Source organism: Schistocerca gregaria, chromosome X (genome assembly GCF_023897955.1).
Source record: "Schistocerca gregaria isolate iqSchGreg1 chromosome X, iqSchGreg1.2, whole genome shotgun sequence".
Classification (NCBI taxonomy): domain Eukaryota; kingdom Metazoa; phylum Arthropoda; class Insecta; order Orthoptera; family Acrididae; genus Schistocerca; species Schistocerca gregaria.
Window position 1 is genome coordinate 532,395,128 of NC_064931.1, and position 12,803 is coordinate 532,407,930.

General features: G+C 37.0%; 1 protein-coding gene across 1 annotated transcript in view; it reads right to left on the reverse strand.

Annotated features, from left to right (window-relative positions):
* Positions 1-12,803, reverse strand: part of LOC126297653 (RUN domain-containing protein 1) — a 162,405-nt gene that overhangs the window by 109,997 nt on the left and 39,605 nt on the right. Inside the window, exons 4-5 of the mRNA XM_049988736.1 lie at positions 11,370-11,535; positions 8,160-8,254 (exon numbers count right to left, since the gene is read on the reverse strand). Of these exons, the coding sequence (XP_049844693.1) occupies positions 8,160-8,254; positions 11,370-11,535 (261 nt within the window). The remainder of the gene's footprint in view (positions 1-8,159; positions 8,255-11,369; positions 11,536-12,803) is intronic.

A 12,803-nucleotide genomic window follows, 5' to 3' on the forward strand; every position in this document is an offset into this window, starting at 1 on the left:
TACTTTGGAGTTGGCGGCTTTGAAACCTGCATGTTTTTTCCTGATTCGTTGACAATACTTTTGATATTTGGCCTCATGGCAGTGAGAATTTGAATGACTTTTTAGAACATCTGAATTCAATCACCCCGAACATTCATTTCTTGATGGAGGTGGAAAACGATGGTTGCCTTCCCTTCCTTGATGTGTTGGCCAGGAGGAAGGTTGATGGTACATTGGGACATGCTGTTTTTAGAAACCCGCAACACTCCATCTTCCATCTACAGGCTGACAGTTGTCACCATCTGAAACAGTGTGAAAAGCTACTGCATACCTTGGTTCACAGGGCCCACATCATCTCAGACCCTGAGAGATTGTCAGCTGAGTTAGCCATCTTGAGGTCATCTATTGTCAGAATGGTTATAGTGAAAGATAGATCAGACATGTTGTTATTGACCAACTGTGCACCAGGTGAGTGGTGGTGATAATGAAGACGGCACCAAAATCTACAGCCTTTTTGCCTTACACAGGGTGCATTTGCAACAGGATTGGTTGTATTTTGTAGAAATATGATGTGAAATGTGTTTTTGATCGCCATCCGAGACTAAGGTTCTTCTAGGTTCCATAAAGGATGAAACTGGTTTGTGTATGACAGTTGTCTATCGTATTCGTTGCAGGTGTGGCAAGTCATATATTGGACACACACACACATCTGTGGAGGGTCAGTGTACTGAGCATATGCATCACACATGCTTACAACAGCCAGCAAATCTGCTACTGCAGAACATTGTCTTGACACTGGTCAACCTATGGAATATTACAATATGGAGATTCTGGCATATACTTACAGCTATTAGGATGGTGTTATTAAGGAAACAGTTGAAATTAAAGTAGAAAGTAACTTTATAAAAAGAATAAATGTTTTTGCTTAAATTATGTGTGGGATTCTGCTCTCTCCCATCTCCCTTGTAAAAAAACACCAAAGGGACAGAGTTAATGCTACCTCATGTTTTCACTTTTGATAACTCCTGCTAGTACAGAACATTGTCTTTTTATTTTATTTTTATTTTACATGTCTAGTTCAGTAGGACCAAATTGTGGAGCAAATTTCCAAGCTCATGGAACGTGTCACTACATGAAATGACAACATAAAAGTAACAAAAGAGAAAATAAAATGTTTATGAACTAAAAAAAAGACAAGCCATAAGTTTAAGTAGACACAATCAACAATATAATGGAGGAATCAGCTTAATTTTTCAAGGAACTCCTTGACAGAATAGGAGAGATCCATGAGGAAACACTTCAGTTTCAATTTGAAAGCATGTGGAATACTGCTAAGATTTTTGAATTCTTGTGGTAGCTAATTGAAAATGGATGCAGCAGTGTACTGTACACCTTTCTACACAAGAGTCAAGTGTGATCCAAATGCAGATTGGCTTTCTGCCTAGTATTAACTGAGTGAAAGTTGCTAATACTTGGAAACAAGCTGATATTGTTAACAATAAATGATGGTAAAGAATGTATATATTGAGAGGCCAAAGTCAGAATACCCAGACTAGTGAACAACAATCAACAAGAGGTTCGAAAACTTACACCACTTATTGCCCAAACTGCCCATTTCTGAGCCACAAATACCCTTTGAGAATGAGAAGAAATATCCCAAAATGTAATAACATACATCGTAAGTGAATGAAAATAAGCAAATTAGACTAATTTTTGTGTCGAACGATCACTTACTTCAAGTACTGTTCGAATAGTAAAAATGGCAACACTAAGTCTTTCAAAAAGATACTGAATGTGGGCTTTCCATGATAGTAAACTATCTATTTGAACACGTAGAAATTTTAACTGTTCAGTTTCACTAATCATATACCCATTCTTTGCAATTAAAACATTGAGTTTTGTTGAATTAAGAGTTAGAAACGGGAAAAACTGAGTCTTACTGTGATTTAGCATTAGTTTATTTTCTACAAGCCATGAATCAATGCCACGAACTACACTATTTGAAGCAGAGCCAAATGTTGCACACAACATCTTTCACTACCAAGCTAGTGTTATCAGCAAACAGAAATATTTTAGGATTACCTGTAATACTAGAGGGCATATCACTTACATAAATAAGGAACAGGAGTGGTCCCAACACTGATCCTTGGGGCAACAACCCCCCACCCCCCATTTGAGTGTGCCCCACTCATGCCCCACGTCACAGCCATTTTCAACACTGTGCATAATGACCTTTTGTTGTCTGTTATTAACATACAAGGTGAACCAATTGTGAGCTTCTCTATGTATTTCATAATGGTCCAATTTCTGGAGCAACATTTTGAGATCAATACACTCAAACACCTTAATTAAATCAAAAAATATGCCTAACATTCAAAATCTTTTGTTTAATCTACCCAGTACCTCACTAAGAAAAGAGAATATAGCATTTTCAGTTCTTAAACCACTTCTAAAGCTGAACTGTACATTTGATAGAAACTTATGTGATATAAAATGATTAATTATCTGTACATACACAGCCTTTTCAATAACTTTAGCAAACACTGATGGCATAGAAATAGGTCTAAAATTGTCTATGTTATCCCTTTCTCCCTTTTTATGAAGCAGTACTTTACTAAGTACTTAATCGTTCAGGAAATTGACCACTCTTAAGGGAAAAATTACAAATATGGCTAAGTACAAGGTTAACATGTGCAGCACAGTACTTTAATATTCTGCTAGTAACTCCATCATATCCATGAGGATTCTTGGTCATCAGTGATTTAATTATTGACTCAATCTCCCCCTTGTCAGTATCACAGAGCAATAGTTCAGACATAAATCTCAGAAAGCCATTTTCCCCGAGAGTGATATGATTCCCTGCAGAAACTAAGTTTTTACTTAATTCACTAACAATACTCAGAAAATGATTGTTAAATACTGTAGACGTATATGACTTATCAGCAACAGAAATATTTTTACTATAAACTGACTTTATATTGTCGACCTTGTACTGTTTAACAGACACTATCTCTATTGCTGTTGGATTAGCTTTCCTACATAGTTTGTAATTATATATTACATTTGTTCGAATACAAAAGCCTTTTAGTGTCATGATATGTGCATCATGGTCTGAAAGGCCACTAGCCTTTTTACTAACAGAATGCCCATCTAGTAATGAAGAATGAATAAAAATATTGTCTATGGCTGTCCTCCTGTTCCCCTGAACCCTGGTTGGAAAAAACACAGTCTGAATCAGATCATATGAGTTTAGGAGATCTACTAACATGCTATTTCTTGCACAGTCACATAAAAATTAATACTGAAGTCACCACATATAACTAATTTTTGGTAGTTCCTATAAAGTGAATCAAGAACCCTCTCTAGCTTGAGCACAAATGCTCTGAAGTCAGAGTTAGGGGACCTATAAACAACAACAATTAGAAGCTTAGTTTCACGAAATTCAACTGACCCTGCACAGCATTCAAATATCTGTTCAGTGCAGTGCCATGAAAGTCTATGGTCTCAAATGGAATACTTATTTTTTTTCTTTTTCATACATGGCCACTCCCCCACTCCACAAAGACCTTCAAAAACAGCCAGCTAAACTGTATCCTAGTAAAGGAAGCCTCTGAATTGTCAAATTATTTAAGTGGAGCTTATCAATAGTATCACTGTCGACATCTATAAGCAGTTCACTAACTTTACCTCTAAACCTCTTATATTTTGATGAACTATGTTAATTCCTTCACTACTTGGGTACCTGACAACCTCTGAAGGTGATTCCTTTGTTAGAGGGACTTCTTTTAAGCAGGTATACCTATCAGCTGACTTCAATTTAAGAAAGGTGCAGCTCTAACACCAACTACAACAGGAATTTTTCCATGAGTGATCCCACCACCATCCACTACACTGTCATCTATAAGCTTTGCCAGCCTTACCTTCCAATACATATTGAGGTGCAGGCTATGCCTAGTGAAATCTATTGACAGACTTAACTGGCACCACTGAAATGTGAGTCAAGTCCTCCACCATCAGTGCCTTCTCCATCCCAATGTTAACATGCCTAACAGCAGCATTAAGCTGAGGCTGATCATGACGCTGAAACAGTTGCACGAAGTGCACATTAGTGCCACCAACTTGAGTAGCTATCTTTACCAGGTCACCACCTACATCACATTCCCCGTCCCTACCAAGACCATTCCCTACTCTCCCAACAATCACTACCTGATCCTCTTTTGTAAAATTCCTACGTAACTCCCCTATGCTATAAGTCACCTGTGCCAACCCTGCACTATGCTTCACAATGCTGGTGACCTGGTACTCACCCCGCCCCCCCTCCCAACACTTCCTGCAACTGCTGGCACACACCTCTACTGTGCGAACTACCAGCAGCAGAACCTCCTCCTTTCTGTTAGAATTTGTAACTGACTTAGGCTTCCTAACTGCTGAGGACTGCTGCATGTTTCCTACATCTACATGTACAAGAGGCTCCTCTTCACTCAACTCTGAAAGTTCGTCAAATCTATTGCATATAAGCAAAGAGCTACCGTCTCAATACCTCCTCATCTTAGCTGCTTTCTTACCAACTACCAGTTCCCATTCCCAAGCACTCTTCAGCCTTCTCAAACTATGTAGTTCCTTGTTTGTTCCTGTATCTGCATCTGAAGGGGACAGATCTTTCCCTCCTGCTCCTCTATCAACTTATTTCTACTATAGATTCTGCATTTCCAGGAGAGGGTCTCACCAGAATGTCCACTAGTTTCCCCACTGTATCCCCCCCCCCCCCCAATGAAAATACTCTGAAGGAATCCCACATTGTAACCCACTACTCACAAACCGATGTCAAAGCCCACACTTCTCACTCATGGTAAAATTTTAATAGTTACTGAAAAAACAAAACATCTATGTTACCTAAGTTCAATTACAACAGTAGAACTATTTAAAGAACTAACAGTAGTGGTCTCAAAATTCTCTCTCTACTAAGAAAGCAACAATTTTTATTAATACTACTAAACCACAAAAACTTCACACAATTTCTTATCTAAAACCAAATATTCAAGCAGCCACTGGAACACTCAATGAAATTAAAACAGTGAATGAAAATTTTACTGAAATATTTCACTAGAAACAACAAGAAACGTCAGCTGAAAACTACCGCATGAAATTTACTAAACAACTTCAACGCACAGACAACTCTAAAAAACACAGTGGGCAAACATTTCCAAAAGTTTAGTAACCCATTGTTTCACCACAAACAGCACAAGACACTGTTGAAAACTACTAAATTTAATAACTGTATAACGGTGCACAAACAACTTTGTCAGAACCTAATTTAAGAATTGCTACAGCTGCAACTGCACGCTGTGAAATGCAAATACACTGCTAATATTTGGATGAACAACTGGAAACTATTAAATTTAATATTTGAACACAGTGCTCAAACAACTTTGACAGTACCTAGCTTTAGAAACGCTAAACTGCAACCACACACCAAAAAATGTAAACAAACTGCTGAGGCATGAGACCTGGATGAACGACGTAAGCACACTCATGAATAACAGACCACTCAGATCAATAACACAGAAAGAAACACTGAGATGAAAGAAAATCCACTAATAAATTACTTTTAAAGCAAATATTAACACAAAAAACTTTAAAAGGAGTAACTGAGGAGTAAAACTTTATAAAATATTGGCGATCAATTTGAACGGCAGTCCAGCACACGTGACGTCATACCAAAGAGTTGGCACTGGTCATCCTATGGAATATAACAATACAGAGATTCTGGCATACACTTCTAGTTATTGACAGTGTTTTATTAAGGAAGCAGGTGAAATTAAATATGCAAGTAACCTTATAAATAGAGATGGAAGTATTTGCCTGAATTCTGCACGGAATACTGCTCTTTCCCTTGTCAAAAAACAGACGGAAGAGTTAATGTTTACTCATCCAATAGCTATTACTTTTCACTATCGATAGCTTCTGAGATAAGTCATCTTTGGTAGTGTGGTGGCACTAATGTTTACAGTGTGTGTTATCTTTCTGAAATTTCTCTGTTAATCTGTGTGTTAAATTCTCTTGCACAGTACTTACTTACTGCAGTTTTGCCTTGAAAATGACAGGGTGTGCACCTATTGAAATAATAGCAGTTGTTGACAACATCACCCAGCTACATTCCCGTATGTTTTTTTGAAAATTTTACCCCTGAGAGAAACCAGATCTTAGTTTCAATACTATGTACATACAAGAATTATGTGCAAAGTTCAAAGTGATTGTAAATAGCACTCTAAGGAAGCATGCGTGAAGTAAGTGGATTATCGACTGAAAAAACAGGCCATGATCTAATAACAAAATTTGGAAAATGCTGGGAAAATGGAGACTGTTGCAGACTCTGTTCAACAAAGAAAGCAGAAATTTCAGTAGATAGGGACTGGTAGAAATTTGTAATCTATAAAAATACATGCATGTGAAGCATACAACTTCCACAGTCATATATTAGTAAAGATATTGGCAATAATCCTAGAAATATTTGGTGCTAAATACAAAATCACTAAGTGGCTTGAATGCTGTTATTCAGTTGGACTCAGACCAGTCTGGTGTGACAATAGACGACAGCAAATGGAAAGCTGAAGCCTTAAAATTTGTGTTTAATAAATCATTCATGCAGTAGGATCCCACAGACATACCACCGTTTCATCACTGTACAAACTATTACATGAAACATGCAGAAATAAGCATCCCAACTATTGAAAAGCAGCTGAAAACAAAAAAGTTGACAGGTTTGGATGGAATACCAAATCAGCATAAGCCCCTTACTCAGCCTGCATTTATTGCAAATCTTTCAATCAGCAGAAAGTCCCACGTGAATGGAGAAAAAAAATGTAGGTGACTCCCACACATAAGAAAGGAAAAACAATGGACCCACAAAATTACAAACAAGTATCCTTAACATCAATTTGTTGCAGAATTCTTGAGTATATTCTAAATTTGAATATAATAAATTTCCTTGATAGGAGAAAACTTCTAGCCTCAAACTGACAGAGATTTAGAAAGTATCACTCATGCAGAACTCAACTTCCCTTTTCCTCACACAACATCCAGCAAACCATGGACGAAGAGCAACTGGCAGATTTCATAATTATAGATTTCTGGAAAGCTTTTGACAAAGTGCAATATTGCACACAGTCAACAAAGATCCACGCATATCAAATATGTTCTCAGCTATGTGAGTAGCTCAAAGGCTTTTCAAGAAATTGAAACAACTATGTTGTCTTGGATGAAAAGTGTTCATCAGAGACAAAGGTATTGTCAGGTGTGCCTCAGGGAATTGTGACAGGACAGCTCTTGCTATTTATACACATAATCCATCTGACAGACAGGGTGAGCAGCAATATGCAACTATTTGCTGTAGATAGGTAAATGTCTTCTTTCAGCAACAATAGGATGACACAGAACCCCTTGGACAGAATTTCTATTTGGTGTGATGAATAGCAGCATGCTCTAAATGTGAAAAAATGTACGTTAATGTAGATGAGTAGGAAAAATAATCTCATTATATTCTAAAATAGTATTAGTGGTGTGCTGCTTGACGCAGCCACATCAATTAAATACAAATATCTACGTGTAAGACTGAAAAGTGACATGCAATGGAAAGAGTATGTAAGATCGATTGCAGGGAAAGTAAATGGTTGACTTCGGTTTATTGGGAGAGTTTTGAGAAAGTGTGGCTTATCTATAAAGGACACAGCATACACAACATTTATGTAACCCAGTCTTGAGTATTGCTTGATGTCTATAATTCTCACCATGTCAAATTAAAGGGAGACATCAAAAAAATTCAGAAACATTCTCCCACGTTTGTTAGCAGTAGGTTTGATCAAAATGTGAGTGTGTTGTGGAAATGGTCTATGATGTCAACTGGTAAATCCTTGGAGTCTTTTCATGACACACTAATGAGAGACTTTGAATGATCAGCACTAGTGACGAAGTGCAGAACTACCCTACTGCCACCAACACACACATCGTGTACGGAACACAAAGACAAGAGAAATCAGGGCTCATAGAGAAGCTTATAAACAGTCATTTTTCCCTCACTCCAGAGTGGAACAGGAAGAGAAATGACAAGCAGTGGTACATGGTACCCTTTGCCACTTGTGCATCAGTCTGCTACAGACATGTAGAACATATAAGAAACTTACTTTACTGATTGCCTGGTCCACTTCACTTCTTATATCATCCACAGTAAGTTTGGACATGTCATCAACATTCAAGTTCAATTTCCCTTTCAGCTGATCTGAAAATTAAAAGTACATGAACAGAATAACAAACATTGGACATATAAGTTACGCTTACATTTAAAATAGTTATTTCTGGAGAACATTACAGCAGGAGGAAAAGAACACACACACACACACACACACACACACACACACACACACACACACACACACAGAGAGAGAGAGAGAGAGAGAGAGAGAGAGAGAGAGAGAGAATTTCTAAACAACCGAAAGCCACATTCACAATGGTCTGTCTTCTGACTCATGAGATTGACAGTGAAAATACTTGCAATGACACCATGCATACCAAAATCACCTGTTCATTTCTAATGTACAATAATTTGTACTAGACTTAGAACTTTAATTCTTGCATCTTTTCCTTTTAGTACTGAAAATACTTCTCAAACTGAAGTCATTAGAAGCAAGAAGTTCAGTAAGACAAAAATGGGATGCATATAAGGCTCTGTCCAAACTAAATCAATCAACTATCAGCAATATCTACACTTCATTAGTTGCCTCCCCATTGACACTAAAAAGTCACTCCTCCACAGACACCTGGGACAATGTGTGTGTGTGTGTGTGTGTGTGTGTGTGTGTGTGTGTGTGTGTGTGTGTGTGTGTGTGTGTGTGTGTGGCCGGCCGGAGTGGCCGAGCGGTTCTAGGCGTTATAGTCTGGAACCGTGTGACTGCTACGGTTGCAGGTTTGAATCCTGCCTCAGGCATGGATGTGTGTGATGTCCTTAGGTTAGTTAGGTTTAAGTAGTTCTTGTGTGTGTGTGTGTGTGTGTGTGTGTGTGTGTGTGAAGAACACTGTCCAAAATGTCAGTAATGTTTGCACTTTTTATGTACTTTTCTTTTTGACTACTTGACATCAAATATAAAGTGAGCAGTAACCTTTACTTCTATTTTTTATATTTCACAAATGTCTTTACAGTATCACATTCACATTCCATTACTTAAATGGCACAGTAATTAACAACAGAAAGAGAACTGTACAAGTATTAGAAGATTTTTGAATGTTTTCACAGTTCAAGCCATGAATCAGAAACACAGACAGTTTTTAAATAAAAACTTTTATTCTAGTTTTTCATTGCTGTTTCCCAGGAACTTTGTTCTGAAAGATACATATATCATTAATAATAAAAATAATGACACTCAGGAAGTAATGTTAAATGAGCTGTAAGCTATTCCAAGTATGAAGACAGGAAAGCCACAACAAATGAGTAAAACTGGAGTGAAAATAATACAAAAAGAACTTGCAAAACTATTTACAGTATGTCTGCAAAGAAAGGCAAATCCCCAAAACTGGAAAACTGCTGTAATCTTTCTTCTTCAGAAGAAAGGAGACACACAACCCCCAAATAGCTACAGAACTTGTTTCTTAATGTACAAGATATTCATCAGAGCTATAACCAACCACATAGAAAAAAAAAAAAACTATAAATTTTTGTTAAGTAACAGAAGTGAACACAGCACAATGGATGATTTGCAAATTGTGAACAAAATTACAGAATGGAGCAATGGAGTATGAGCTACCATCCTGCCTGCAGTTCATAGATCTTGAGAAAGTTTTTGATTCAATTTCAACAAAATTTGTTCTCAAAACACTTAAGAAACAAGGCACTGATTCAACCAGTGTTATCATTCTGAAGAATATGTATGTAAATGTCTCAGCTTCTACTGTACTTCATCAGGATAATGAGAAAATTCAAACTGAAAGATGATTAAAGAGAAGGAGCTTCAATATTACTGAAACTGTTCTTGACAGCCCATGAGGAAGTTTTCAGATCCCTGAACTGGGAAAAGTAATTAACATTATTCATACAACATATCTGTATTACCTCCGTTTTGCTAATATTGTATGGTTTGCTTCAAGTGCAGATACACTTCATCAACAAATGGAAAAGTATAACTGAGCAATTTTGAAGGCAGAGCTGAAAAACAATTGTAATAACAGTGACATAACTTTGAGGATATGACTCAAGATAACATATAATCAATACACCAAAAGGAAAATCCTACAACTTTACAATGAAGATGTAGAGAGCACTGATGAGCTAGGACAGCATAAAAAATAAGAAGAGTAAAACAAGCCTGGAACTTTTTTGATGAACTAAACAGAATTTTCTGAATCAGATGTGACTTACATAGAAGACTTACAGTGTGTATTACAATTTCTGATTTATGACAGTAAGACTTCAACTTTGAAGCAAAAACCATTCAAAATCCTTAGTGGACAATGGAGATATGCATGTTGGAGATTATTAGCAGAAGCAGGAAAATAAACATTTTCACCGGCAAAGAAACTGGGGTGAAATTATGAATGTAATGAAAATGAAATAGAAGTGAGCTGGACATGAAGCCAGCCATATGGATTGTATACGGGCCAAGGAAGTTCTTTGCAGGCTTCTAAGAGATAATTTTGTACCATTTATAGCATGTGAAGCAAGTGTGTTGAACTGTGTCTTTGACATCCTGCACAGTGAATAGCAAAATGATGTTAATGGTTTAACAGCATTGTACTTGCACAGTTCCCTTAATTTGGGTAAGTCACAAAAAATTTAAATCTCCTCAGCCAGTTTGGAATTTGAAAATCATCCCTCCCAGATGTGATTATAGTGTCTCAACAATCATACTATCTCAGAAAGTTTCTCCTTATATTACAAAAATATAAAGAAATATGAACAAATTTTGTTTCACTGAAGGGCACACCTTTCCAAAACCAGCAAGACAACAGAATCAGGAAAATGGCACAAAAAATTGTTGTATCAGATGATAAATGCAACTGGAAGACACTGAATTAACATCTTAGCAAAAGATTAAAACCTAATGGCAGTCATCAAACTGAATCAGCATCTTCGATTTTAAGTTCTATGTAACTCAAACTCTGTTTCAGTATTGAAACAAAAATATTGTTTTACTCTCATTATAGAATTAAAAACACATTTGCTAGTTCAACTAGTAAGTGCTTTATTTAAGTAGTTAACTTAACAGTCTGCTGACAGCACATGATGTAATATTAATTCAAATAAAAGTTCACATTATCAAGTTTGCTCTCTCCATATGTGTGCAGTGAATTACATGAAAAAATATTTGTGAAATAATACTTAATACAGTAATTTGAATACTTGCCAATGATAATTTTCTGTCGTTCCATAAGCACACTTTGTGGTAAACCTGCTTCTCCTGTTTCATATGCATATTTTTCCAAATCTTCCAACTGGGTTTTCAACTGTGAAATGAGTTCCTTTTGTTTTTCTCTCTGTCGGCGCATTTTTTCCTCAAAATCATCACTACTCTGGGAGGGAAAAGAATAACATAAAACTGAATATATTTAAATGGACTGAACATAAATATAAACTGGTAGATCTTACTGCTTAGCTGAAATGTAGTGATGGAACACTAATTATACTGAATCAAAACAAATGAAAGGCACCAATTTTCTCCATCACCATCATAACTTATAAGTTCAGAAAGGTACATGCCAGCCAATGGAGACTTAGTGTCCTGGCAATACAACAAAACAACTGAAATACAATAATATTTGTGGGACTCAAATCAACTTTATACTGCTGACAGCACATGATGTAACATTAACTCAAGAAAGACCTAAGTCGCAACAAGGCCCCGGGAGTAGACAACATTCCATTACAACTACTGATAGCCTTGGGAGAGCCAGCCACGACAAAACTCTACCATTTGGTGAGCAAGATGTATGAGACAGGTGAAATACCCTCAGACTTCAAGAAGAATATAATAATTCCAATCCCAATAGAAGCAGGTGTTGACAGTGTGAAAATTACTAAACTATCAGTTTAATAAATCACGGCTGCAAAATACAAGCACAAATTCTTTACACGCGAATGGAGAAACTGGTAGAAGCCAACCTAGGGGAAGATCAGTTTGGATTCTGTAGAAATGTTGGAACATGCGAGGAAATACTGACCCTAGGACTTATGTTAGAAGATAGATTAAGGAAAGGCAAACCTATGTTTCTAGCACTTGTAGACTTGGAGAAAGCTTTTGCCAATGCTGACTGGAATACTCTATTTCAAATTCTGACAGTGGTAGGGGTCAAATACAGGGAGCAAAAGGCTATTTACAATTTGTACAGAAACCAAATGGAAGTTATAAGGGTTGAGGGGCCTGTAAGGGAAGCAGTGGTTGGGAAGGGAGTGGGACAGGGTTGTAGCCTATCCCCGATGTTATTCCATCTATATACTGAGCAAGCAGTAAAGATAACAAATGAAAAATTTGGAGTATGAATTTAAAACCCATGGAGAAGAAATAAGAGGTTTGCCAATGACATTGTAATTCTGTCAGAGACAGCAAAGGACCTGGAAGAGTAGTTGAACGGAATGGACAGTGTCTTGAAAGGGGGTATAAGATGACATCGCCAAAAGCAAAATGAGCATAATAGAATGTAATCGAATTAAATCAGGTGATCCTGAGGAAATTAGATCAGGAAATGAGAAAAAGTAGTAGATGAGTTTTGCTTTCTGGGGAGCAAAATAACTCATGGTTGTCAAAGTAGAGAGGATATAAAATGTAGACTGGCAATGGCAA